The following is a 27,537-nucleotide window of genomic DNA, read 5'->3' as shown; positions in this document are numbered from 1 at the left end:
GGGAGTATATAGTTGTGTTAGGATGACATTGGAAACAAGTAAGTAGAACTGTTCTTTATGCTTGGCTGACAGTCTGAGTGGTTGCGGTTACCATGTGCGCGTAGATGATGCTGAACATCTCCGAGTACTGTGTCCGGTATGCTGATAGGAGTAAGGAAACCACACACATTTATTCTTGAATCTTAGTAAGCTTGGTTGCTGCTTTGCTTCTTTCTACTAAAGCAATTATTTGAATTATGTTGTATAAACTTGTAGTTCCAAATGTATGCTCCATGATTTTTTTCACAGCGTCATTGCAGAGAATAGGCCAACTGGTCTAACTCTTACGCTGTACCTAACAGACTTATCTTAAAGAATATTCAAATTTTGGAATAGGTCTTGGGAGCTGATAAAGTATCAATATTGAATAAAGATCACTGACAAAGATGCATTGAAATCCAAGTCTCTTTAATTCAGGCTTCAGTTAGATTAGTGAAAGTGATTCTATTTCATCCTTATACATTTTTAACATTGATACATTTGTCCAGGAAGTCAGCTGCATAATTTATTTTATGGAAAGGCTACTTGTCAAAGGCAGTATGTATTGGAATACTTTCTCAGGAATTTAAAAAAAAATTTTTTTTTCATCAGTTCTTAGAATAAGGCATAGGAAGTTACTGTGTGGGCTGTAGCCCATTTATCACTCTTTCAAATAAAACTTGACAAAGCCAGAGGATTTCCTTGTCTCTCAAGTACTGCAGAACTTTATATTATGGAGTTGCCTGATTGAATTATATAAAGAACCTTATGCTAATTTTTTGGGTTTGTGTGGGGTTTTTCTGGTAAAAATATAACTGAAAAATTCTAGTATTATGGTAGAATAGGTTTTAAGTTACTGGTTTTCATTAAGAATTTTGAAAAGATAACTCTCTTAGAAAACTTTCGAAAAGGGGAGTCCAAATTTGAAACCAAGTAAGAATTGCAATTTTACTATTTTACTTAAATGTGAAACAAATCCAAATAAACAAATCCCCCAAAACAAGCAAAAAAGCCCCTTTAGTTTGAGACTGCTTCAGGAAAAGTTTGATCTGAATGCTTATGTAACATTCAGGTACGGTGATAGAACTACTTTTTTTCTTTTCTTTATGCTTCTGTTCTAACTTCTTTGCCCATTGCTCTCTTAGAATTTTCTTTTACCACATGCTTCTTCTCTTCACCTTTTTCTGTTTTCTGTCCTTGCTATTTTTCAGACATGTTCTCCTCTTTCTCTCCCTAATGCATCTATACTTCCTTCCAAATCACAGGAGTTGGCTTTTTATGAAGGACACCAGGCCACTAGCTGACTTGTGAAAATGGCAGGCAGACACTGCTTTTGTGGTGACTGAATGAGAGTAAAAGGTTGACAAAAGTGAAAAGAATTTTTGATTATGAAGATGTGCTTTCTAAAGTAATATTAAATGCCGTGAGTCATCTTAAGAATGAAAGCTGCTGTTTCTGCTCAGGTTTTTTGCTTTGTGGTCAGCTGTTAATATCACTTTTCCTGATAGCTTCTGAACTTGCATGGAGTGAATTTCAGCTTCTGGTAATTAGCTTCCATTTCCAGTAAATTTGACTGAGGATTTAGTGTTTGTTTCAAAGGTGTAGTAACTTTGCTGAAGTTCTGTGAGAAGGATGGTTAGTTAAAGTAGATGTATGTATCCAAAGGTGTGTTTTCCATAAGGTAAAATTGCTGTACAATAAAAACCACAACTGTCCTAGGTGCAAGGAAGAGCTTCAGACATTTACTTAAGTACAATGACATAAAATCAGGCTGGATTAAGTAACAAAAGGCTCGAGTAAATACAAACCTTACATTTACTGTTGTAAATTTAAGTGTGAAAACATTTACTTAATTTGCTCGCTGTTGGGTTTAAAACTTTGTGTTGCTGAATTCTGTGAGTTCTAGTACTTTGGAAATACTAATGTGACTTGTTTAAATGGGCAGCCTTGCAATTTGGACTGTCCTTTTGTTCTTTGAATGAGGGGAAGATGGATCCTGGTTTGCCGTCTGGCTAATTTATGCAGTTTTAATTCAAGGGGGCTTCTTTCAGTATAGTGTTTTGTCACTTGTTATTTTTCGACTCTCAAAGTAACAAGTCTTCCAAGTGTTCTGTTTGAGATTGAAATATATTTTACCAAGCTTTGTGTTTCTTTGAGAAAACAAACCAGGAATTGCCTACTATTTTTTAAGGGAAAGCCAAAGTCCAAGTTTTGAAGTTATGCTTATTTGAGAAGTATCTTTTAAAGTAACTCTTCACATTTAGGAGAAGAGTTTTTTCTAATGAAGCCAAATAGAGCACTGGATGTAATATTAACATGTTTTCCATGTATTTTCTCAGAAACGAGATCAACTGCAAGATGAAGAGGAGAGAAAGAGCTCCTGGGTTAGTCAGGAACGACAGAAAACCCTGGACAGACTTCGTACATTTAAGCAGGTAACAGAAGAACAGTTGTTCTTGTCTGGCAGTTTCCTTTTCCAAAGAAACTTTCCTTCATTCCAGGACTACACTATGTGGTTAGTGATTCTCTTTCATTGTATAGTTAACTGGTCTTTGGAAAATTCACAACGAAACGTAGCATCGGTGCTTACAGATTCCTCTGGCTATTGCATTCCCAGTACCATATTCAGTTTCTATTCACCCTTACAACCTATACCTTGTGACAAGACACTTTGCAAATGTTCCTAAAAGAAGTATAACCTAAACCATACTTCTCACCAAGAGCGTTGTCACCTGACGTGACCCCCCTACCACTGATTGCTAGAATGCCTGCCAATACCTGCCCCTCCTTATTACAATGGAGCCATCAGAAAATGCATAGAAGGTGGAATGAAGGGGAGAGAATAAGGAAAGGGCTGAAAGTGCAAGAAAACAGAGACTCTATTTATTGGTGAAGAATTTTTGTTGGAATACATTAAAAAAACAAAGGTATGAGAAGTTTCTTTGCTGGAAAGTTGTCTTCTTCAGCAGTACACTCTTCATGTCCTTACTGTTTGCAAGGCTCTTGAATTCCATAACTTCTGTAAAATGAAGCAAATTTACTTATTTTAACCAGCAACTCTTCATGAGCTGACTTTTTCTATTAACTTACTAATATTGTTACATGTTACTGCTTTAGGCCTACCACAATTGTGCAAAATGTATTAGACCTGTCTTTCAGAAGCAGGTTAATTTTTTGCTTTAAAAAGGCTGTGGATGAAACTAATATGAAAAGATTGACAATAAGGCAGCAAATTTAAGAAGTGAATTAAGTCTGAAAACCTTTGATGTTCTCAATATACACCTTTTCAAACAGTATGATTCACATACAAGGCCAGTGTATTAAGTCAGAGAGCCTCCGACTGGTCTGCACTTGCAGAGGGAGCCATTGACCAGTTTTAGAAGAGGAAAGCAAGAGGGAATTTTGAATTTTAGTTTCCAGAAAAAAACCAGTTTTGAATGTGCAATCTGATTCTTAGTGAAATCCTAATTCTAACCCATGTATATCACTGACTAGACTAATCATACTGAAACTGTGGCTTAAATAAGAATAAAAACTAAGAATATGAATAACTTTTTCATAAAGGTGGGGATATCTTTGTTTTGGTTTTACGTACAGAGCAAAAATGAAAGTTGTCTGTCAGAAATGACAGGTATGTGAAATCTAAAATAATTCATTGCACGTGCTTACCTAATTGTCAATACCTTATTCACTTTAGCGGTACCCTGGGCAAGTAATTCTTAAATCAACCAGACTACGGCTGGCTCATGCAAGAAGAAAATGTGCAGCCAGCTCAGTGCCCTGTGTTGAGCAGCCTCAATCTTTGCCAGCAACCATACAAATCCAAGAGAAGGGTGAAGAGGTGGAATTGGAAAAAGCAGTTCAGCCCTTGCAAGTGCAGGAATCCACAAGCCTGAAACAACTTCAGGATGTCTCCTTGCCTCCTAATGGTGTTACCTCTGAGCTGCCCCATGTTAGCACTTCTCTGCTCACCAGTGACGACCTTCAGCCAGAGACTGCTATGGGAGTACAGCTTCCACCCACTTTGCCTCCACCACCTCCACCTCCGCCTCCACCTTTGCCCTCCAAGGAAGATGCCACCAAACCCTTACAGAAAAGTGACAGCTTTGTTAAACGTCAGAGTGTGGAGAAGGGAGTCCAGCACTCTTCTGGTGTCCCACCAGCACATCTGTTTGATAGCAGTCAGCTAGTCAGTGCCAAGAAGAAGCTTAAGAAGACCGGTGATCTAGAGGGTTTACAGAGGAGGAGAGGTAATGTTTTAATTTCTGCATATTTAATTTAAAATTTATTGCTATTAATCTAAAAATGGTAATGTGCATCAGTTGTCTTTAGAATTGCTCTGTAGGAAAGTGTATGCTGTACTTAATTTATTATTAATGGGAAAGTTGTTAAATCTGTTTAGCTGACAGATGCTGACAATTTGAAGACTAGGGCTTTTACGACAGTGTGTAGCATACTTGTTCAGTGGGAAACCACTTGTGAAACTGGCTCTACACTGTACCATGTTAGACTAGACAGAAAATGGATCTAAATGCTGTTTAAAAGAATATTTACATTTGCCAGCCCTGCAAATATTCAATGCTTCACCTGAGGATGTAGTGTTTCATTTAATAACAGAACAACAATAATTTTTATGTAGTCCTATTGTTTATTTTACTGATTCACATTTTATCTTGCAATTTTTTATGAAACACCTATTGTCTGTGCAGTTTTATATACATCATTATATGGCAAATAGAAATTCAGATTAATCATCTCTCTTAAGAATATTGTTAATGTCTGCAGCAGCACTCTGCCTGCTGTTTCACATCCCCTGAGATGTTCCAAGGTTCTAAGTGGCTTCAGAAATTTGTTTCTGTATGACAGACAGGTGCTTTATAGTCCTTCCTTCCTCCTTCAAATGTGCAATCCTGTATTCTTTTGTATCTCTCTTTTCCTTGGGTCTGTTCTGTCTGGGCTCTTAGTGGGATGGACAAAGCCTGTTCATGAATGCAAAAAAGGTTTTGAGAAACATATTCTACAATGTACAAAAAAGAGCTGGAGATGGATATGTATTGAATGACAAGTGCTGCGCAAATTATGTGCTATTGTATGCGAGGTGTTTAAACCATTGTACTTTATTATAATGCATTCTCTGGGATGATAATCTGGCCCACTCGTGGCTCTTCAAAGAGCCAAAGCCTGGTTTTTATTTCTGCAGAAAAACTAGTTTCAAAATTTGTGATAAAGGAAGGATTTTCCATAAAGAACTATCCCTGACTTCTTCGTTTTCATTAATTGTAATGGAAGAGAATTTTTGTAACTGTGCTGGGACTAGATGCTAGGAAATACATGAACCCAGAGAAACATGCTCTTGCAATTGACTATATTGCTATTTCCCTCACTGGCATGTAGAAATAGTCATGCAGTAGGTAAAATTAGCCATAAAATACAAGTGGTAAGAATGGATTGCACTGTCCAATACCTAAGATATGTACTCATTACCTGAGTTTTAAGTAAAAAGATAATGCAATAAACACTTCCATTATGTTGCATTCCTTGCAGCTTATTTGATTTTCCTGACTGCAAACAGAAAGGCCATATTGCTCAAAAACTTTTACTTCCAGACAGGAAGTTGTTACAAAAATTACAATTGTCTGTATAAATCAGTTTTGACCGGGCAATAAGGAAGATTATTCAGAGGCTGAAACAGTATTGGAGCTACCATTATACTTATGGTATGGGACTATCACATTAAAAGTATGCAGGTATTTTTTGGTCTGTAGGAAATAAAAATTAAGACTGATAAAATTTAGTGAAAATAATACTGAAGGTCTTTTGATTTACTGCAGTGAGTTCCCCGATGGATGAAGTGCTGGCTTCCTTGAAACGTGGCAGCTTTCACTTAAGAAAAGTTGAGCAGAGGAGTCTCCCTCCTTTTCCTGATGAAGATGATAGCAATAACATCTTGGCACAGATCAGGAAAGGGGTGAAACTGAAGAAAGTGCAGAAAGGTGTTTTGAGAGAATCCTTTACAATTCTGCCTGATACTGACCCTCTGACAAGGAGCATCCATGAGGCATTGCGAAGGATTAAGGAAGCATCACCTGAGTCAGAGGATGAAGAGGAGAGTTTGCCTTGCACAGACTGGGAAAACTAACCTGTAATTAAGCTACATTTAAAGAAAATATTTCTGCAACAGTTTTTTTATAATGGTAGCAGCTAAGTCTCAGGTTGTGCATTGTAGGAGACTTAGTAAAGAATTTAAGGTTTATAATAAGGAGAACTTTTTTAGACAGTATGTTAGCCTTTTACTGTTCCAGTACTTCTGCTGACTATTGACAGGACTGCTTCTGAGAAAAGCTCTATTTTATTGAGTAAATTTGAAGGGACAGTTCCCAGTTTACCAAAAAACTTTTAAAAGAACCACAATCACTCTTGGATGAACCGTATACTTACTGTCTAATTATTTCTAGCCTTTTAAAAATTGGGCATGTCTATCATTTCAGACTGAATAACTTTTAAGTGAAGGACAGTTAGGTTTGAATACTGAACACGTAGAAATCTCATGGATTACCCTGTGTGGCTGACTTTGTAACAGCTTGGTTTCAGTCTCTAAAATCTCTGACTTAATTAAATTTCCAGGCTATAAACAGTAAATATACAAATACAATTTATACTTCTGCTATTCATATGAATTCCATGAACTTGGCTTAATACTAAGCCACAGTGCCTGAAAGTGCAGACATCAGACTTCAGCAGATGAAGTTAATGATTTCAAAACGAACCAAAAATTGGCAAGAGACCAGTTTTCAAAACAATTGCTGCATGAGTAGCACAAAGATTTGTTACTGCAGCAGCAGCATAGAGCACTTCTTTGTGGTGGTTCTCTTCTGTTACTGGCACGTGAATGAACTTGAGTATCAATGAAGGTTCCCACTAAACCTAAAATTTGAGAAACCAGAAGTATGACAATCTGTCAAGAAATTATTCATCTGGTTAGAAGGGCTGTTTCAACAGAATGGGAGACAAATACTTGTAATCCTTGCAACACAGTTAGGGGTAGAAAGAAGATAACCTTTTTGAATGTTCACAATCCAGCATTTCCACTGGTTAGTTGTTACCATAGCTGGAGAGTGACTGTTGGTAAAGTGCTACAGCTGTTTAAAAACTGGTTCTGACTTAGCACATCATCTGCTGAATATTCTTGTGATTATGAAATACTGTCTCAAGCTGTTCTATTGGTATGGTATTTTCAAATGATAATATTTAAAATTTTTGAAAAGGAAAATAAATGTTGGCATTATTTCCTCATGAACTAGCCATTGGCCACCCTAATGATTTCACACTGTTTAATTATGGCTTGCTCCTTCTATTCCATACCAAATGTACTGCTAGTTTTGGAGTTGAAACTCCAGGAGTGGAGATGTGCTTAACTCCTGCTGAAGCTCCAAGTGAAAATAATTTTGCTTTCATGTAGCTTCTTTCTATCCTTGCATACTGAAAACTCCCACTACCACAGCTCTTCAGAAATCAAGTGACAGCTATAAGAAAAGACATGTCTTGGAGCTAACTTGACTTTCTTAGTGCAATTATTCTAATTTCCTAGATAACAGATCAAATTTAAACTATGTGATTTGACTTTGACTTTACTAAATCTATTTGACTGTTCAGGATTTTGTTTGCATTTTTTTGGCAAGATTAAAAGGAATTTTCCGAGACTGACTTAATTTTTTTTTTTTTTTTTTAAATGAGTTGGTTGACCTAAGCATTTTACATTGGAAGTGCATCTTAGAAATCTTCTGTGGTCATTGCCACACGATATAAATATATGTTTTCCTCTGCTATTTGAAGCCCCATAAAAGCAGCTCAGAATGCAGGCTGAAAATCACTGCCACACAGTTCCTGATTGTTGTCTCCTTTTTACCAGTCTACCTCCTGCTGAAGTCCTGTGAAATTTCTTGGACCTAAAAGCAGGATTCAGTGTCAAGAGTTCAGTGTCAGGAGTATGTGCTTGTTGTTCTTCATGTATCTGGGACCTGCTTTCTCTTACCAGTGTTGTACTTTATTGTGAAAACAACCCTGTTTTCATTAGTTGAGGTTATTTAATAGATAATAGTTTAGATGGAATAATGGTTGTACAGAATAGCTCAGAAATAGCTGTACTAACAGCTCAGAGAAAAAGCGCAGGCCCTTGCCATCCAAGCACATGAAATAATTTGGGAGAACAGAGATTGAGACAAAGCCCTTGAAAAATTGAGCTGAATGAATACTTTCCATATAGATGAGCATACTTGCTTGAAGATACAGACTGGTTTACCAGCATTCATCTTACAAGAATAAAATAATGAAAATCTGTTGTAGAAATAGCAGGGTAGTATTTTTTGCTATAAGGTTATCCACTTAATTTCGTGCTTCAAGATCGACCTACTGGTTTTGAACTTGTAAGCTCTACACATGCCAAAACCACTAGCATAGAGATTTAGATTGAGAACACGTACACAAAAGTGTATTGGCACACATTTTATATGAACTATGCTTAATTATATGTACATCTGTATAGGCTAAATGTAATGCAATCATTTGCCTTACAAAATGAAGGCTAGATCTGATACAGTGGTGTATATTTTATCAAGTGCACACTTTAAAAAGTGTATTGATATATGTGAAGGGAGTATTAGCAGTGCTCAGTGAAGTCGTTTCATTAATTATTGAAGTTTGAAGACAAGCTAATAGTAACTAATTCCTGCAGGAGATCTAGTCTTCTCTTGTATTGCTTGCTTTGTGAGTTCACTTCTACATAAAGTTATGACTAACCTTTTTAAGACCAGTTCTTTCCAGACAGACACTCTGAACCATGTAAAAAGATATGGAGGCGTTCTGTATATTGAAGTAGCTGAACAAGTAGTATAAATATGTAATAGTTTCTGTATGAAAAATCCAAGAGATTACTGGTTATCAAAAGTACCCTGAGAATATCTGCATATGTGTACATAATAGTGCACATCAATAGTACACTAAGAGTACTGTAGTACACTAAGAGTACTGTAAGTAATGCAGAACCTGAGTTCCTGTCAGTGGTGGACAAACTAACAGATAACAAGGGAACTTTTGTTCTCCCTAGTCTCCTAATCCAATATTTTGGGCCTCTTCAAACTTTTATCTGTGTTAACTTCCTGTAATACCAGAAGGCAAAAAAAAAAAAAGACCTGGTCATACGTGTGTTCTGACTCCAGAGTTAGTGTGTCATTACCCTGGGAGCAAAGAGAATCTTTGCTCAGTACACACTGCTCAGTATATTGCATGTTAGAATTGCACAATATGTTGATCAGAGAATATTGGTACAGCTGTTTAGCTTTTCAGATTCTCCTTTTTATTTCTTTCCAAACAGGTGCTTGACAGCCACCAACGTGAGAAAAGAAACCCCGGCTGAAGATTACTTCTCTTCTGCATTTCTGAGAATTCAGAGCCAGCAGTTATGACCATCAATTCCACAGGAGGCTTTCTTTGGCAAATAACTGAAGACATGGGAAAAAATGACCTGAAATGTTAATTTCAGGTCACTTTTTTCTTTATTTGTTCAAACAAATTCTGGTTTGGGCAGAAAGCTAAGTTGTTTAGATGTGCATTTTATACTATCAAGAATGCCCGATTCTTAAGCACTTTTTATATTTGCGTTAGTAATGTATGGCCAGTCAAGTGAGGGGGGCATTTTGAGCTGGGAGACTACTTGCTGTTAGAGTAACTTTGGGGTTCCAACCCAGCTATAAAATGTCCCCTTCACTGCACTGAATATCTCATGTGCTTGAAAATTCAACTAAATGGCTCCCTGCAGAGAAGCTTGCTGTGTAGCAGTCTGATATTCCAGAAAGAGGAGAATTCCTAGTTGCACTACAGTAGCTGAAATTCAGTAACATGCAACTAAGACTTTTTTTCTTCTTAGCTTGAAGAACCATATGTCAGTATGAAAAGCAACAGGTGACCACAGCAAAATGAGAATTAGGAGTTGAATTCAGTATACATATTCAAGAATGTGTTTGTTTCCATCATGATACATTTAGCAAGACATACTGCAGCACCTTTTTAGAAGGTCATTTGTAGTCTGACATCTTTTTAAAGTAGACATTTTCATTCTTTTTTAAAATAATATTTAGCTATGCTGAACCAAGTTAGTTATACTTTTATCATTTGTTACAAGAAGCAATATTTTGTAATTTCATACTTAAAAATATTTTTCTCTTTTGGTTTAAAATGGCTTTTGATTAAGTCTAAGCAGCCTTCTTTAAAAAAGATCAAAGCACTTAAGCATACTGATAATTCAGTTGTGAAAATCATGCTATTCTTGCTGGTTTTCATTATTCCCTTTAGTGGCTGCGAAAATGTTTGTATTTCATACCCAAAAGTCTACTGGCTGAAAAAAGTTTCTTTTGATTCTGTTTTATTTTTAAAGGAGAGTTACAACTTCCTCTGCAGTGAATATTTAGGAGTAGTCCTAAACCTCATGACTAATGGCTGCAGGCAGCTACTCTTAAAATACCACAGTACCAAGAGGTATGTCAATACAGAGATACAAGTAGCCTTGTACCACCTAAAAACCTCATGTGGTATTAAAAATCAGCCCGTTACACTTACAGGAAAGATGAAGTTTCACTAGCATTTTGTTTTTACTAGCGTGACATACACTGTGTTTGAGAAATACACAGTCCCTGTCCTTTGTGTTGTGTGGTCCATTCACTGTTCCTCTTTTGACAGATAAACTACTATATGGGGATCTGGGTTCTTTTAAGTGGAGTTACTCATTGCTGCTGTCGTGTAATGGAACACGTACTGTGTTAACATTTATAACAGGGGATTTCATGTCTTGCCGTTTACTTACAGAGAGAGAAGCAGGAGACCTTACCTTAGCAATAGGCTGTGTAATCTAAAGGAACCTCAGCTCTGGGACCCTTCAGTCTATTGAAGATGTTTTGCTGTGGCTGTCCGAAAATTAAAGCTCTGTCAAACATCTTGAAAGGATTTTCTTAACCATGTTGCCTTACTTACAGAGTTAGTGAACATTGATTTTCAAAGCACCTGCGAGCAGTGTTACTGTAGTTGTATCGATTTTGCTGTGTTAGTTGCCAGGTCTCTATTTTTCAGCTGTGTGAAAACACCTGATACTGGCTTTCCACAGGCCTAAAACTACATGATGCTTTTTTCTTAAACTTATTCTCTGAATTCTGAGTTACATGGTATGGTTGCAAGCTGTCTGATGCTGTGTTCATGTAGCAATAGCAGCAGTTTCAAGGTTCATCATAATCATTCAACACTGCCTATACTACAAGCTGTTTTCCTCTACATTTATTTGTACTTTCAGTCACGCCACACATTAAAATCAAGATAATCAAATAAATTTTTGGCTGTAGCACAAACCAGAACTATGATGTAGAATGGTAATTCACATTATACATTTCATCTGAAACTTAGTGCTAAATTAACAGTGCTGAACAAGCAACTTTTATGTCCATTATTTCCTGTTTTTCAGCCTGCAGTTTTATTCCTTGGAGCATACAGAACACTAGTAAAATTTCAAGCTGAGGAAAAATAGTGTCATTTTAAAGTATTTGTGCAGTGGTTCCCTTGCACAACATGTTTGTCTGCAGTTTACCACTGTGTTGTTATCTAAATAGCTCCATGCTCTACTGTACTACAGTTTTCAGATATGTTTGCCATGTGATCTGTCATCTTTGTCTTGAAAAATGTGTGCATGATTGATAAAAATTACTCTCTTTAATCTGTTTCATATTTAGCTGAAATCTTAGATTTCTGTAGTAGCTTAGTCTGAATAGAAATGGAGTTTTCATATGAGCATGTATTTTATGGGCACACAAAAAGTAGTTGTTACATTGAGCATAGCAGTATATATCAGTTCAAAACTGCCATCTTCTCTGTGGAAAGTGAATGGGATATTTTTTCCACATCCTGCTCAAAAAAAAAAAAAAAAAAAAAAATCCTGAATTTAAATCTCTATGAGTCACTAGATGTCACAATTTCACATAATTTTCACTTTGATATAAAAATTGTGCATATGTAGTGTACACAGGCTAACGCATACAACATACCATCCTCTGTCATGTGAAATTTTCCAGTCGGATGGCTACAGCAGAAAATGAGGAAAGTTTAGTATATTTACAAGAAACTTACGGAAATTATGACAGTCCTGCATTGAGGTCAGTTCCTCCACAGCTGAGAAAAGCTGTAATAATTGTGTTGGTCCTTGAGAAATCTTGGCAAGCATCACTGAGGAAAAACATGTAAACATGCGCAAGGAAAGAGAGCCTCCATAAAAAGACCTGCCTATTGATATTTTTCATTTTATTGTTGTGGCTGCTTTGTTCTGTTGCTAGTTATTTATCTTAAGTAGTTAGCCAACTTTTGGGCTTTTTCCATTTTTAGAAACTTCTTTCTTTTTTCAGATTAAAAATTTTACTATGGTGTAACTGATCCAGTGAGGTAAAGATTTGGGATGCATAACATTTATTGTACAAATGCTGATGTAAGGACTGAAAAATCTTTTATGAGTGGGAACAAGAAACTAAATACTCAGTTTCTACTAAAATAACCAAAATTTAAGGTAAACAGCAATAGTCTTTTGTTCAGAAATGGAATTTGTATCAACAAGAATTTCATGTTCTCACTCACAGGGGTTCCAGATCCTTTACAAATGACCAATAATCTTACTCACGTTACTGTATTTTCATGTTAGTTATCTGTCTAGGGTAGATGAAGGCTTTTTTATTTTTCTTAAACATCACTTCTAAGTTTTGCCTGTTTTGTTGTTTGTTTTTTTTTTTAATCTGACAGTCTGCATTCTACACCAGACACTTGTAAAATAAATTAGTATGATTATATATTATGTTCTTTTGTGACTGAATTGGGGATAGAACTCAACATACTTCACTACATTATTTGTAAAGAATCATTGTGAGTATAAGCACTATATTCTGTACTGTTTAATAATAAAGTAATGATAGATGCATTATTGAAGATGCAGCTTATTGAGGAGACAGAAACACTATTGGTTAATGTTACCCTTACTCCATTTGTTGCACTGAATTTCAAGAGTGTAATTTGTAAATCAAGTTTGCTCATGCTTGTAATCAGAGGTTATTTTCATTGTAATGCTTATGTAATTAAATTACCTGGATGTCTTTCTGGTAATGATTCCATAAGCATGGACAACATGTTGTTGATGTTTCACGCTATAGAATTAATGCTAAGAACAAGCAAAGCTTCTTGCATAGAAAAGGAGTAACAGAAGCACCTTACTGGGAGAGCATGTTGCATGATTTCTGTGCTCTTGGAGCTGACAGACAGTAGGTCATCCTAAACTTGACTGCAAATTGCTCTTTGGTGTAATAAGCACATCAACATACTGCTATCAATGCTGTCAACACAATGGCTATTTTTAACCTATAAATATACTGTAATTTAAGTTTTCCTACAAAGTGAATTTATATTTAATTGCTGCCTAATACCTAAATACTTAGAATTTTTAGGAGGGTAAGGGAAGGGAGGGTGGGCATGCCGTATATTTGTGGGAGGGGCTGTTGCATATATGGGTCTTTGTACTTCCCATTCAGTTTGACTGTTAATCCAAAACTCACAGCTCTGGCTGTGGTGAATCTGCAACCTGACATTTATGTATTTTTATTGTGATTCAGGTCTTCTATATTCTGTGGCTCAGAGCTTCAGAATTTGACAGAAAAGGTCATATTTCCATTCTCAAGTATGAATGCTCTGTACCTCTAATATGGAAAATGACCAAGCAATGAATTTTATTCTGCTGAGTTTTTAATATTAATGTGTAGAGCATTATCTGAAGCTCATTAACCAGTAATGTGTCCATTGGAAACAAGTAGAAAGGATGAAGACTCTTCTGGTGCGTATTGTCCAAACTCTGCAGAGATTTTATTTCAGAGACTGTCACCTATCCAGGAATTAGTTTGCCATAAAGTGGCTTGATTTTCGGAGTATAAGTGTAGTTTTGACTTCTGAATTGGTAAATAGGTGTTGGGCACTGGGGATATTGACTAACATCTTCCAGCGTGTTGTTGCTATATGTTTTGAACTTCATTTTAAGTGTATACAAATGCATCATCATCATAAAAGGAAAGCTTAAGAAATACAGATGGCTGCAAGTTGTCTTACATGAGTGAAGCCAGTGAAGCTTAATGAAACTAACTTCTTTGTTAAGCCTGTTGAATAAATAAGAAATAATGAAAGCAATTTTTCCATTCACTAGCTTTGTGCAATATTATCATTAGACTCAGACACTACTAGCACATTGTGCTTGGCTTTAAGAAAGTTCTTTAACTCCATTATATTCAAAAGGACATATTAAATGCATATTTTATTGTAAACAACTCTGCAAATTTACTATGCCTGAAAATGCTCAAAGTTATAAAGTATTAAGCACAAGTATGTTAAAAAAAAAAAGGTAAAGAACTAAACAAACATTTCTAGCAATACCTAGAAACTAAAAAAAAATTTAATTGTCTGCTTCTTGGTCTTTTTTCTTTAGTGCAGCTTTTCTGCAATGCAAGTTTATTGCTGTGTATTTCATGGGGTTTTATTATCATCAATCAGAAATTTAAACCTGTACTCAAAGTACTGCGTTCACCTTATTGTACATGCGATGTAACATCATACTCACAGTTTTGGTGCTTTAAAATTATTCCTCTTTTCTTTATTAAAGGATATTTATTTGACCACTCTCTCTGTTTTAACTTTATGTACTAGCATTAAGAAAAAAAAATTGTACAGTTTGGTTCCCAGAAAAAAAATTTCAGATTGAAGTCATTTCAGTTCCCATTGTTGCTCTTAAAACTCCTGAAATTTCCTGTCATGGTTTAATGGTAGATGGTTGCATCTAAGCTGTGTTGCAGCATGGAATACTTGTATTTAGGTAACATCTTTGTAAAGGAAGCCACATGAACAATTAAGGTATTATAGAAGAACCTTGCTCTTAAATGATGCTGGGTAGTTGTGATTATTTACAAATCAAACCCACTTTTCAAAGATAGAAACACTCTATGAAAAAGGGTGAAAGTTTAAGTACAGAAATGTTAAGAGCAGCCTTATTACACTTACTGTGTCCCTAGCTAGAGTTCCTAGATGTCTGTGGGTAAGTTTTTCCTTTTATTCCTCAGCCATTTTGTGTTATTATTTATGTAGATACAAATCTTGCGAAAGAGGTATGTTTATATTGTATCTCTTTCCTCTTCTGTGTTTTTGGTGCAGTGCTGGTAGGGTCTCTTTCTAGCTGGTTCCTTAACATGAGGAAACCAAAAACTGGTGTATTTCAGGAGCACAAACTATTCAGTGCTATTACGATCCTGAGAAAATGAGAAAAAGGACATTTCTAAGGGCTGCAGGAAACAAAGTTTGTATTTGCAGTGCAAATCTACATTGCAACATGTATTCCACAAAATTCAAGGCCTGTCTGGCTTTGGTTTCCTAGTGATGTTTTTTCGTGCCAGGTAATAATGACTGTTAATTTTGGGTTATGGCAGAACATGTCGAACAAGTAGGAAATGTGTTTTGAGATAAGCAGTTCTTTGATTGTTGCTGACTTAAGAGAGTTGCATTTATGTCTGAGGTCTGTTCCTAAAGCTCTAGCAGTGTCTGACCTTGAGGTGAGTGCCTGCACAGGTTCTGCTCTGCAGGACAGACCGATGCACGATCAGCTGATTCTGCTTTGGCTTTGGCTTCAGTAGATAAGTAGATGCTTTTTTATAACTCTCTGCAGTATCCATACAGGTTGGAAGTGAATTTAATGTATGCATCAGGATTGCAGATGAGTGAATATATCCATAAGCAGACTTGAAAGGCAGTGGTATGCCATGCAGAATAAGGCCTCTTGTTTGTACGACGCAGAAGATGAAAGATCTGTAGAACTATCTTTTTTTTTTTCATGTTTGTTACATTTCAGATGTAAAGCAAAGGTACATTGTAAATAAATATTCACTGGGCCACAGTGCATCTGAAATAAAACACCTCTTTCAGAATTAATGATACATGCAGGGTTTGTTTCTGTTCCACCACTTCATACTAAACAAGAGGCAATAGGTACAAGCGAAAGAAGTGAAAAGTGGAAGGTGTGTTTGGCAGATGCTGTTTTCCAAAACCTATGAACTGTTCCTTTTCTCAGCAGTTCTTACTGCTGCTTCCCATCATAGGGAGAAGCCCGTTTTATCGGCTTCATTCTTCCTGCCATAGGATGGAGCTTACAGGAATCCTGGACTGCCACAGTATCTCTTGACTCTTGGGATCAGCAAGCCATCAGTGTGTCACTGCCACCGCCACAGCCAGAGCTTTATGCTCACGTCACAGATGACTGTTGAAGTCTACTGTTACGGAGTTGTGCCACTGTGTTTTTACCTTTTGTGAAGGAAGGTTATATATATACATATAATGGTGTCTATAAAACTTAGATGTATCATGTCAGCCATTTAACTGTTAGATGCATCACTTTGATTACACAAACTGCCCTTCAGCAGAAAACCATCCCAGAGGTGTTACCAGCAAGCTACAGCATCATCGCCATATAACCTACCTTGCTCACAGAAATGCTGCAAGTTTCTGTCCAGCTCTCCATCCTGCAGAATTGATCCCACGGAGATGCCCTTTCCCCCTTTGCACTAAGATTCTCAGTCTCTATTACTTTCTCTAAACTTTATGCAATCTTCACCACAGTCATGCTCACTGTCTTGATATTCATCAGTTCAAGGACAGCACCTCTTGCTTGAAATGTTGCCTCTATAGGAGGGGCTTGTCGATTAAAAACAGGCAGAGATTACTCTCTGTGCTCTTAAAGCTGCTGCCTGTCTGTGTTGTTGCTGGGGTTCACTCATCATTAATCAACCAAAACTCTGGGAAAAAAAGAACCTAAACCAAAACAAAAGTTATATTCAGATTCACACTGTATCTGCTGTCTTCCCCCTTTATTCCTACTGTAGTTGTGTGCTGTCTGTGAGATGTTTGTTGGAGATACTTGCGCCACAGGCAAATCATCTATATTGCTTTCTTGTCACTCTTTCCTCACCACAGAATTCAGCAGACTTCTTGACTTCTCTGAGATGTCTCACTACACCCCATATTGCTTACACAAGACTAAGCAGATTCACAGTCTTTAAAACAAAAGTCGCCATTTACTTCTTTCTTTCATCTTAACAACTTTTCTAATTAGCATCATATTCCCTCTTACATTACTGTTTAAAAGTCACAGGAATAAGGAAGATTGAAGAATCATGCGGTTCATACAAAGCACTTAAATATTAACTATACTTTTTCTTCCTCAGTACTTTATTTTAATTGCATTCAATTTCAGTAAGACTGTAACTGAGTTCTTAGCATACAAAATCATCAGTGCATGCTCAAACTGCCATGCATGTTAAAAGCACAATTTAAACACCATAACAGACGTTTATGAATCAACTTCTTTTGAAGCGTCATAAGGGGATGGCCTTTTTCCCCCACACATGCACTTGCTGTGAATAAAATGACTGTTGGAGTGGATAGAGTCCTGTGAAAACAATTTGACAGAGAAACCACTGCACACTGCTATTGGTTTCTAATGACATTTTTAAAAATAAAGAATTGGCATAAAATAAAATCGATAGTATTAAAAAAAAAAAAATTACATCTCCTATACTTCTGTTGATGGCATACATATATCTTTGTCATTCCTGTAATCGTTTCCTAAAGATTTCTGCTGCTGAAAAGGCTTCTCTTAATAGCAAAGTAAGTTGAAACCTAAGGTTATTACTTCTCCTCCTGACCAGCACCACTGTATGAGCAAATTTATTTCCCCCACTTCACAGGAGTGTTTTATGTGTCCCCTGATGCACCCATACCTTCCTCTGTTACTCAGCTCTAAGTCAAACTGTGCTCAGTGGGTCAGGCTGTTGGCTTTTGCAAGGTCTGGCCATTTATGGGCCATTCTACCAGGGGCCTGTGGCCAGCAGACCTGAGCGATACATGAAGAGTGCTTACTCTCATTAAGCCATTCTGGGAAAAAACCTGAGCGATACATGAAGAGTGCTTACTCTCATTAAGCCATTCTGGGAAAAGATTGGAGGAGTGCAGAAATCGTCCTCAGTCAAAGGTTGCAGGAGTTAGAGCAGATCTCTGTTCAGGAGATCAGGTTTGTCACTCAAAAAAAAAATGAAAGGTGTCTACTTGGGCTGTGTTTTCAGGGAGAACATGAGCCACACATTGCCTACCAGGGCATGCTTTGCTTAGTTTTGTGTACAAAATAACATGTATTACATTTAAATACTCAAAAGTAGTTACATTTCCAAATCAATGCTATGTCCCATTTTGCAGAAAACCCCAACCCTTCAAGTATTCAGCTTTTAATCTCTATTTGCAGTAAGAAACTTTGAACAGAAACTCTGTGTCCCAGACAGCATTTGTTGAGGCTGCACTGTAAGCCATCTGGGATGAATCTGGGTTCTGCTCCCAGCCGTCAGCTGCCTGAGGTAACTAAGACTCCCTGCCTTTTGAGGCCCAGATGAATGAATTTGCTGCAGTCCTTGGTGGATGCTCAAGGTTGCAGGGATTCTTCTGAATAAGGAAGTGCTTGGTACTGTTAGTAGTACCGGCGTGGCTAAGTGATTGAATGCAAACTTTAGCTTCTGCTCCCTTCCCAGTGGAAGGAGCCTAGCTGTTCCCCAAGATGACACTATGATGTCTTCTGTTAACCCATCAACATGTCATTGCAATAGCAAGCTGTGAAGTTTCAGTAAAAAACCCCTTACCCTGAAATACTGTAAATTATAATTTCTTCACCTAAATCTGTCAAGATTTAAGGCTGATGAAGGCCTGATCCCTTGACATGCCACTGTCACCAGCTAACCACTTTCCAAGTAGCTGCATGCCAGCATTTATGCCACGCAAGACCCAGCACTGTGCTTGTGGGGGCCTCTAGTAGTGGCCCCCTCTTCTGGTGCAGCCCCTCAAAAGAGAGACTTGAAATATTACAGCAAATTCCACAGCCACCTACCTGCTGAGCTGCAAAACCAGCTTCAAAGGCTGGTGAATCTGTTTGTTCTTACCCTGTAAGTGAACCATCCTCATTGCCAAGTTTAGAGAGGTGTCTTGTGTTTGGACACACCAGCAATTCCTGGTGCAGTTGCTTGCGCAGTCACAGAGCTAACCAATGCTGTGAGGCTTTATTCTCTTCTGCAGTTCAGATACCTACATCCTTGTCACAGCTTCAACACTGCAATTTGGCCCAAGTGTCAAAATTCCCTCTGAAACAACAGCACTGTTTGCCACCTGCCCAACCTCCCAGTCCAGACTAAGTCCCATAGCTGGATTTCCCAGCCTGACTCAGTCACACTGCAGCTGTTGCACAGAGAACTGCTGTCATCTTTGTACTGGTTCTCTCATGGATGTTTCCAATGTAGCTATTAATTCCCTTGCAAAAGACCTGTCACCTATCTTAGCTGATAACAGAAATCCTCCAGCTTGATGGGAACTTTTGCTACCAATCCTAGCACATCTTTGCATTTTGACTTGAGGCGTTACATGTGCCTTCTATTTGTGCAATACAGTCATCATCATCATTGGTGAAGAACATGAAAACTCATGCCTTCTGAAAATACTTGCACTGCTGTCTTTTAGACAGCTCTGATTCAAACTACTTCCTCGTGGCATGCCTCAGTAATGCTTGTTTAGAAGATCCCCAATGCTTCCTCACTGAGGCGGAGATTTCATGCACAAAAGTCAGCACCTCATACCCACAGGTATTGTTTATGTGGGTGAGTTTGGGGGTTTTTTGGGTTGCCTGCTGGGTGAGCTTGACACTGAATATTTATGTTTCTCACTCCGTAAGCAGCTTAGGACCTATATTGACTATAAACATATTTGGTTGTTCCATGTTATGCAAGAGAAAAGAACACAGGAAAAAAAAGGAAAAATACAAGAAATAGAGGATAATAAAAGTTCTGGCTCATAGGTTCAAATGGTAACACCTCAAATAAAGCTTTCGTAATTTCTTTTCAAAGAGGTGAGGGAAAGCAGCTTATATCAAATTTATGCATCTCTCTGCTTATTTAAGATATGCAGAAGGAAATTTCCCCTTTTCTCCCCCTGCAAGCAAAACTCTGAATGTGCAAAATGCTCTGGAGCAAAAGGGCTCCAGACTAGTAATGACAGGGCTACAGTTTTGAAGCAGCAGCTTCTGAACAAAGGACAGCAAGCCCTCCTGGGTTGCTTCTGGGACAGACAACAAGTGCAGCTGGCAGGGTGTAGCAATGAGGCTGTGCAGCAGGGACTAGATGTAGGATGGTCACACAAAATACTACTCGAGTCACTCAGCTACATACTTTTTCCCTGGCTCCTCTCACTAATGAAAGTCGAAGAGAGCTGTGCCTTACACTAATAGATTTCTGGTTCCCATTGCTGTGGACTCCTGAGAAACAAAACTGCTGGAATTATAAAAATAACCATATATTCAGATGTGGAGAAAGTAGATCTAGTTTTTAAATTTCCATCCACAGGTAAGGGCTATGATGTTTCTCCTGCAGGAAAGTACAAGGTCATTTTGCTTCACATTTCTTTTGCTTTATTTAGAGACAAATCCACTGATCATTTAGCAAAATACAAGCCAGACTCAGATAATTTCAAAGGTCTTGTTCCCTCTCTGTAAGTATCTGCATGACCATATTTACTTCAACAGGAGGAAATCCATACACACAGATTATATTTACACATACCTTGTCAGTGTAGCTCTTCCTCTCCCCTTAGCACCTGGATGTATGGTATTGTTTGTGAAGGTCCTTAGTTCTGCCTCCTTCTTGATCTACTGGGAAAAAATCCTTCTTCTTCAAGAATTACCACAGTCACAGAAATGCAAGTTCTCCTCCAAGAAAATGTCTATGTTGCTATTCTCAATCTAATGGAAGCAAAAGGAGCTGAAACACTGCTGGACCCATGCAGTGAGATGAGGCTTGGATGAGAGCAGATGAGAATCCCCAAAGCAGGGAACAAGGTTGGAAACTACCTCCAAGTTAAAAGAAAGAAAAAAACCCAAACCCAGCTCAAAATTCCTTTACACAAATATCACAGGAACTGATGGCAGGAGAGAACAGGGAGCACCAATGGCTAATACTGGTACCAAACCTCTGAAGTTGTGAAGGTAAAAGACTGAAAGGACATGGGGTGTGCAGACTGTCAGGATTTCAGCTGTGTCCATGAAACACACCAAAAATGCTGCCCTTGAGAAGCCTATAGCAATCGAGAGTGGAGTTTTGGGGCCAGCCAGGTGTGCTCAATGTCAGCATGATGTGAGCACCTAAGGAAAGTGAGACCCTATCAGGTGGTTTGTCATTCCCTATAGAAACCATTCTTGCCTATTTTACAGCTACACAAGGGTCCCACACGAGGGAATCTTTTTGAAATCTGTGTTTCTCCCACCCACCCCGAATTTAGAACACCTTTGATAATTACTCTCCCAATACCTTTATCTGAAAATTGTAAGGATTGCCAGATACATTGTTGCATCTGAGCTCTGCTTATGCAAGACCCAGCAATGAGGGAGAAAGCAGGTATATCATGATTCTTTGGTCCTAGGATGAGCTACCAGCAGTGCAGAAGCAGTACTGGCCACTACAGGTCCCTGAGAGGTTGTGGCGGGCAAGCTATGAGACCCTGCATGGTGTGAAAACCCATTTCTGTCTATAGTATCTAGGGGTATTGTGACATTTAGATTCACACCTGCTTTCTGGCTAGGCATGGCCAGAAGAGTGGACATGAGCTGAACTGACTGATCTAACACAAAACTCTGCTTATTGTTCCAAAACGTTTAACATAATGGGGAAAATTCATCCAACTTGCCTGAAGCAAGTGGATTAAAACGAGGAACTAAGGCTGCTAAGCAAAACAAGAGATTTCAAATAATGTGTGTTATTCATGATGTGGTCTCTGCTTAGCACTGTTCAGAGGTAGTGCACAAATGCAGCATTACTAAGAAAATGTAAACAAGATAATTTGAACATTGCTTAGCAGAGTCAGGTCCATTTTCTGAAAAAGAATCCCCAGTGTATAGGTGTGCACTTAACTGGCATGTCCAGTTACTGAGACTGAACTATGCACATTAGGATAGAGCCTCTTGATGGTATCTTTTAATTGTCTTCTGACACCCAGAACTAATCTCTAATTAGATCTATCTTTGGCCTCAAGATTTTTGCAATTAACAAAGTTAAGTGCTTTTACTGATATCCACAGCTCTGCAGAGAATCAAGGTCTGCAAGAGTTTTCCATTCCTCTCTCCATGTGGTATTTCTGAAAAATGGCTTCGAGTTTGACTTTTGAATGCAGTGTTCACAGAGTGCTGTTCAGCAGCCACTTCAGTACAGAATATATGATAGAATGAAATGAGGTTTAGCCTCTTATTGAAGGCAAACCTGAAGTTAATCCCCAACTGGTATAAAAATGAGCAGAAACCAGAAACCTTTCACAACTGACAACTGAAAAGACACATCCCAAAATATTAATTTTTAATTGATGCATTGCTCATTCTAGGGTTTTTTTCTTAAAGGAATTCTCCTGGGAATGCCACCGATAGCGTTAAATGATACTTATTTGTGTAACAACTGGTTTAGCCCTTTATTTATTTATTTATTTATATTTTACCTGAAAATGTATTTTCTTAGAGACCTTATTAACAGCATTTCTGCATTATCAGTTCATTTTGTTCTCCTCTTTCCTGGATATATTGGCCAGGAAAAGGAACTCCCAGTCTATAATGGACAGTTTAATTCACATGTTTTACTTTGTTCACATAGAAAAACGCAATTTCTGGATCATTGAGGCATATGGATTATGAACAATACACTCCAAAAACTATCTATCCAGACGGGGATATACTTACAAAAATCTTTTATGTCAAAGTCAGGATTTCACAACATAACACGCTAATGCAAAATCCAGTAGCACCTGAAAGATTAAGGTAGCTGCTGCTATCACTTGCACATACTCGAAAAAGATTTAAGGGAAAAAAAAAAAAAAGAGTAGTACATTCTCCAGAGAATCACAAGTGTATTTCAAAATAAAAAAATGTGGGTTTGATTTATTTTTTCTCTCTCTTTTTTTTTTTTTTCTATTTCTGTATTTCTGTGAGGCTTATGGTAATTCTTTTGTTGTTTTTCTGGCTTTTTTTTTCAAGACTGTAGTTGCCATGTAACATATTATACACAGTGACTGCTCTCCCCTCCAGTGCAAGTTCACGGTCATGTTTTCAGGCTACAGTACTGAACACTGTTTTCTTGCATACATATTCCCATAGTTTCATTAAAGATAGATACAATGTACAGTACTTGTCTCTGGGACAGTAATGTTTCAAATGGGAAAACCTTTACCTTAAAACAGAAGTGAAGAGACTACAGTAGGTATAGCCACCTAAGAACTTTAGATCACAATTTCTAAACACTTGCCTACTGTACATAAGCATTAAAAATAGTCTTAGACATAGGATTTTATTTATATGTGCACTTATGTCCACCTCATCCCATATTTATGTTTGGCAAGTATTTGGGAATTCAAAGGTGCAGCCCTCAGTATTTGTATTATTAAAAAAAAAAAAGAAATGAAGCTTATCTATTCTATGAGAAAAAGAAATTCTCAAATATCAATTTCCAATTTTAAATTTAATTTCAATAGGAAAATATTAAAAATGTGCACATCTAAATTTTTTCCATGTTCTGTATATACATATGTGTGTGTACTTATACATAGAAATGCTCATGTACCACACATATTCACAAAATTTAAGTGGAAATATTTCTGTCCACTATTTTTTCCCACACATATGACATCATATCTTTAAAAATGTCAATAATAGTATCATTAAAAATAATATTACATTTATTCCATCATTTACTTTATGTTTTTTTATTCTTTCTTCATCCTTATTATGTCCACTGAGCATTAACAGGCCAAATTCTCCTTGCACTTCCACAGATGTTATGCCAACAGAATGTTGCTGACATCACATCAAGGACACATCTGGTTTACAGCAGCACAAGTGACAGGAGAATCAGGCCCAAATATCCCCAGGAAAATTAAAAACTGGCTGTATCTGCTCACATGGACCTGATGAAGATATACACACCACTGTCTAAAATCCCCTGAATGATAAACATGTAGCTCACCACAAAGTTTTCAACCAGTAGCACAATGAAACAAGCTCCCCCCACCCCGTTAATAAATGTGAGAAAATACCCTAAAAAATATGGAGAAAGCGTAAACATTGTGTATATCACATACCATATAATACATGACAGTTTAGCATTTAACCTAAGCCACTTCCCTGACTAGTCAGGGGAGACCTGATAAATCATCAGTTAAGGGAAAATAAAAAGGTATTTTAGAAATAAAGCATGTCTTTCCAATATAAATGACAACCCGTGTGTATTATATGGTATATACACACAGTACATACATGAAAACAAACTTATATTTTCTAGTTTTGAGTATCAGTCTCTAAGTGAAGAAAACTGTGTTGTACAAATTTAATAAGCAGCTAGATTTCATGTTTAACATTCAAATTAATTTGGGGAGCAAACAAAGGTTCGTGCATCTCTCAACTCTGAGGTCTGACACTCATTCACACATTTTAAAAAAGCCCTCTTCAGCATTACAAGCAATTTATGGCAAGAATGCACTGTGATGCAAGACACATGACAATTGGCTTACCTTTCAAAGAGTTGGTTTTTTAAAATAAATCTATTATATAAAGAAGTGTGTGTTTGCCAAAAGTCTGCTAAAATTACTTCAAAACAACTTTAAAACCTGCTCACTGAGGATAATTAAATTCATTTTCCTGTTTTTAAACACTTAGTTAACAGTTCAGAATATTGCCTGGTGTAGTTTTGATAAAGACGTGATATGAAGACCCATAAAAGAGGAAACACGTCTTCAGTTCAATTTGCTATGACAACAGAACTTCAAGAAACAGCCTTTTTGGCTAGACACACTCAGTGTACGAGCAACTCCTTGCAGTAGCTCTATGCCCTTAATGCAATCTATAACAAAACAGTGCTCCCCAGAAGCCATTATTCACAGAACCTCTATTTCATGTGACATTCTGAAAAAGTCTCCTGCAGAACAGGTTAACAGCAAATTGAACGTTCAATGTAAGTATCAAGGCCAGAAAACAAACAACTGGCCGTTCCTTGTTATCTGTGCAGGTTAAATTTAAAATTTTAAATTTACATTTAAAATTCTCAGGGGAGGTTGGGCATTTTTTTTTCTTGTAGGACTCACCTTCCATCACTGGTTGGCTTCAAAATTTAGTTACGTGGAAGATACTGCCTCACTGTAATTACATGGAATTCATTTGAAAAACTAAACCTTACATTGGACAATATTGTAGAACACCAGAGTAAGCTCCATAAAGAAATACCGTATCTTCCAGTATATACGCATAGCTATTAAAAAATCAAAAAACCAACCAGTCAACCAACCCCAAAAAAACAAAAAGGAAGAAGTTTATACAAGCAGTTGTAGTAAATTTGTTTCAATTAAAGATGCAACTCTCTCTCGTTCCTTGCAAGAATAAATTGGTTCTGGCACTGCTTCTCCACAGTGCAACATATCCTGAGAAATTATTAAGAACAACAAAATACAGGGCTGTCATCACTGAGTTCTTGCACAAAACACAGCATTTAAATATCTTAAATAAAACAGCCAATAACCTATATTGTATCTGTCACAAATGGGGTGTGTCCTGGGACACTGCTAAGTCTTCCATCACTGATAATTAGAAAAGGATTGCATTCAATTATTGTTAGCATCTTTCAAGTTATTTGTGGCCAATAATATAAAAGGAGGTAATTTGCAATTCAAGTGGTTTTTTTGTTTGTTATTTTTTTCTTCAACTGGCTACAAGCTGAGTTCTAAATTTTACATTGAATTACAAATCAAATTTAAAACAATCCCTCTCAGAGGAGCATTTTCTAATTTTGCGCAACTTTGATGCAGAGCCCAACACAGTCCTACGAAGAGAGACAGTGCATCTTTAAGCTGATTGGCACTGAAATCCCATTTTCTTTAACTGCACTCTATTAGCTTGGCCAAGTTATCTCGTAATTCTGTGAGTTCAAATATTTTTCCATCAAGAATTTCTAAAAGTGTCTTCAAGTTATTGCGAAAAGCTTCTTGCTCATTCTGACTTTTCTCCAGACGTTGCTCTAGATCAGACAGCTGGCCTTCCAGGTCTTTGTTTCGAATTTCTACTTCCTTCAGAGAAAATACATAACATGTTAATGTGTTGTCTGCAAACAGAAAGCAGTCTAATGTCCTGTTGGTACTCAAGTGCTATTTTTGTCAATTGCTCTTTAAAATAGTATGTGACCCTTTACAGTTTTCATTAAGTCAAAACCAGAACCTGAACTTTTACTACAATTGCACATGTACTGCCACTTTACCTATTTTTCCATAATTATCTGAAGGACGGAAACTTTCAGAGAAGGACAAACTTTAGTCAGCAAACAGATGATACACTTATTCAGGTATGTTATTGCTTCTATCATTCAGAAATGTACTGCCTAAAGAAAACATCTCAGAGTTTACTTATGTTCAAGTATGCCCTGATTTAGACTACATGAATTGCTCAAGGACACGGTTCACCATCAAAAGTTCTTATGGAAAAACCCATCCAGAGCACTGCTTTGAGACAGAGGAGCACCACCTTATTCCTGTCCACATTACAGGCTTTGCACTCCAAAACTTAACACTGGGACATAACCGACCAAGCTGGATGTCAAGGTGACTTTAACATATGCAAACCAGGAGGTGCAAGCTGCACATCGTGGCTTGCTGCACAGCATCCACCTGTGGGAGCGGGGACAATGGGAGAGCCACCACTACTGTACAGACATGCCATTCCCACGCAGTGGGGGAAGATGAACAGCCAGCATGCTGGACACAGCCCAGCGGATCTGACCCTAAGCAGGCTCAGTTTTCACTCACAAGGAGAAGCCCTTGGCATCAGCCTCTGGGACTCCTCCCAGCTCCAGCTTGTACCTGATGGAGGACAGTGCCAACTGCTTTGCCCTGTGCAAACCAGGGGGGCCCTCTCTTCAATCAAATCACAAATGGGACAGACACCTGGGTCTGGAATAGCATATTGTTCTTTGTTCCATTCATTGCACACCTCATAAATTCATGCTAAATTTTGTGATTCCAGTTACAAAAACCACTTTCAAAGGCAGCACAGGGACAGCATGTTTAGTACACCATACATGCTGTACAGCCATCTCTGGAAAAGTGCATAGTGAATTCATATTTATGTACGGTAACATATTTTTCAACACTTCCTTCCTTAACAGAGGCTTTAACAGGCCTGCTCTGAGATTTTACAACAATTAGTTTTACAAATAGGAAGGGAGACTTAGCAGCAGCCAATCATCCCAGCATGAGCAGCTCCTCTTTCAGCCCTCCAACTCTCACTGGTTTTGGTGTGATTGTTCTGTCACCCTCAAAGCTAAG

At 37.6% G+C, this 27,537-nt stretch overlaps 2 protein-coding genes across 2 annotated transcripts in view; one reads left to right on the top strand and one right to left on the bottom strand.

Moving 5' to 3' along the window:
- JMY (junction mediating and regulatory protein, p53 cofactor) overlaps positions 1 to 14,747 on the top strand; it is a 67,420-nt gene extending 52,673 nt beyond the window's left edge. The window contains 4 exon segments of the mRNA XM_010409625.4: positions 2,358 to 2,453; positions 3,716 to 4,268; positions 5,850 to 6,160; positions 9,389 to 14,747. Coding sequence (XP_010407927.4) covers positions 2,358 to 2,453; positions 3,716 to 4,268; positions 5,850 to 6,157 — 957 coding nt within the window. The 3' untranslated portion in view covers positions 6,158 to 6,160; positions 9,389 to 14,747.
- A 2,575-nt stretch (positions 14,748 to 17,322) lies between these two features.
- The window catches only part of HOMER1 (homer scaffold protein 1), a 102,159-nt gene continuing 91,944 nt past the window's right edge, over positions 17,323 to 27,537 (bottom strand). The window contains exon 9 of the mRNA XM_039566791.1: positions 17,323 to 26,286. Coding sequence (XP_039422725.1) covers positions 26,098 to 26,286 — 189 coding nt within the window. The 3' untranslated portion in view covers positions 17,323 to 26,097. The remainder of the gene's footprint in view (positions 26,287 to 27,537) is intronic.

The sequence above is a fragment of the Corvus cornix genome, chromosome Z (assembly GCF_000738735.6).
Source record: "Corvus cornix cornix isolate S_Up_H32 chromosome Z, ASM73873v5, whole genome shotgun sequence".
NCBI classification, from domain to species: domain Eukaryota; kingdom Metazoa; phylum Chordata; class Aves; order Passeriformes; family Corvidae; genus Corvus; species Corvus cornix.
The sequence above is the reverse complement of the archived record's forward strand: the minus strand, read 5'-3'. Positions and strand labels throughout refer to the sequence as shown.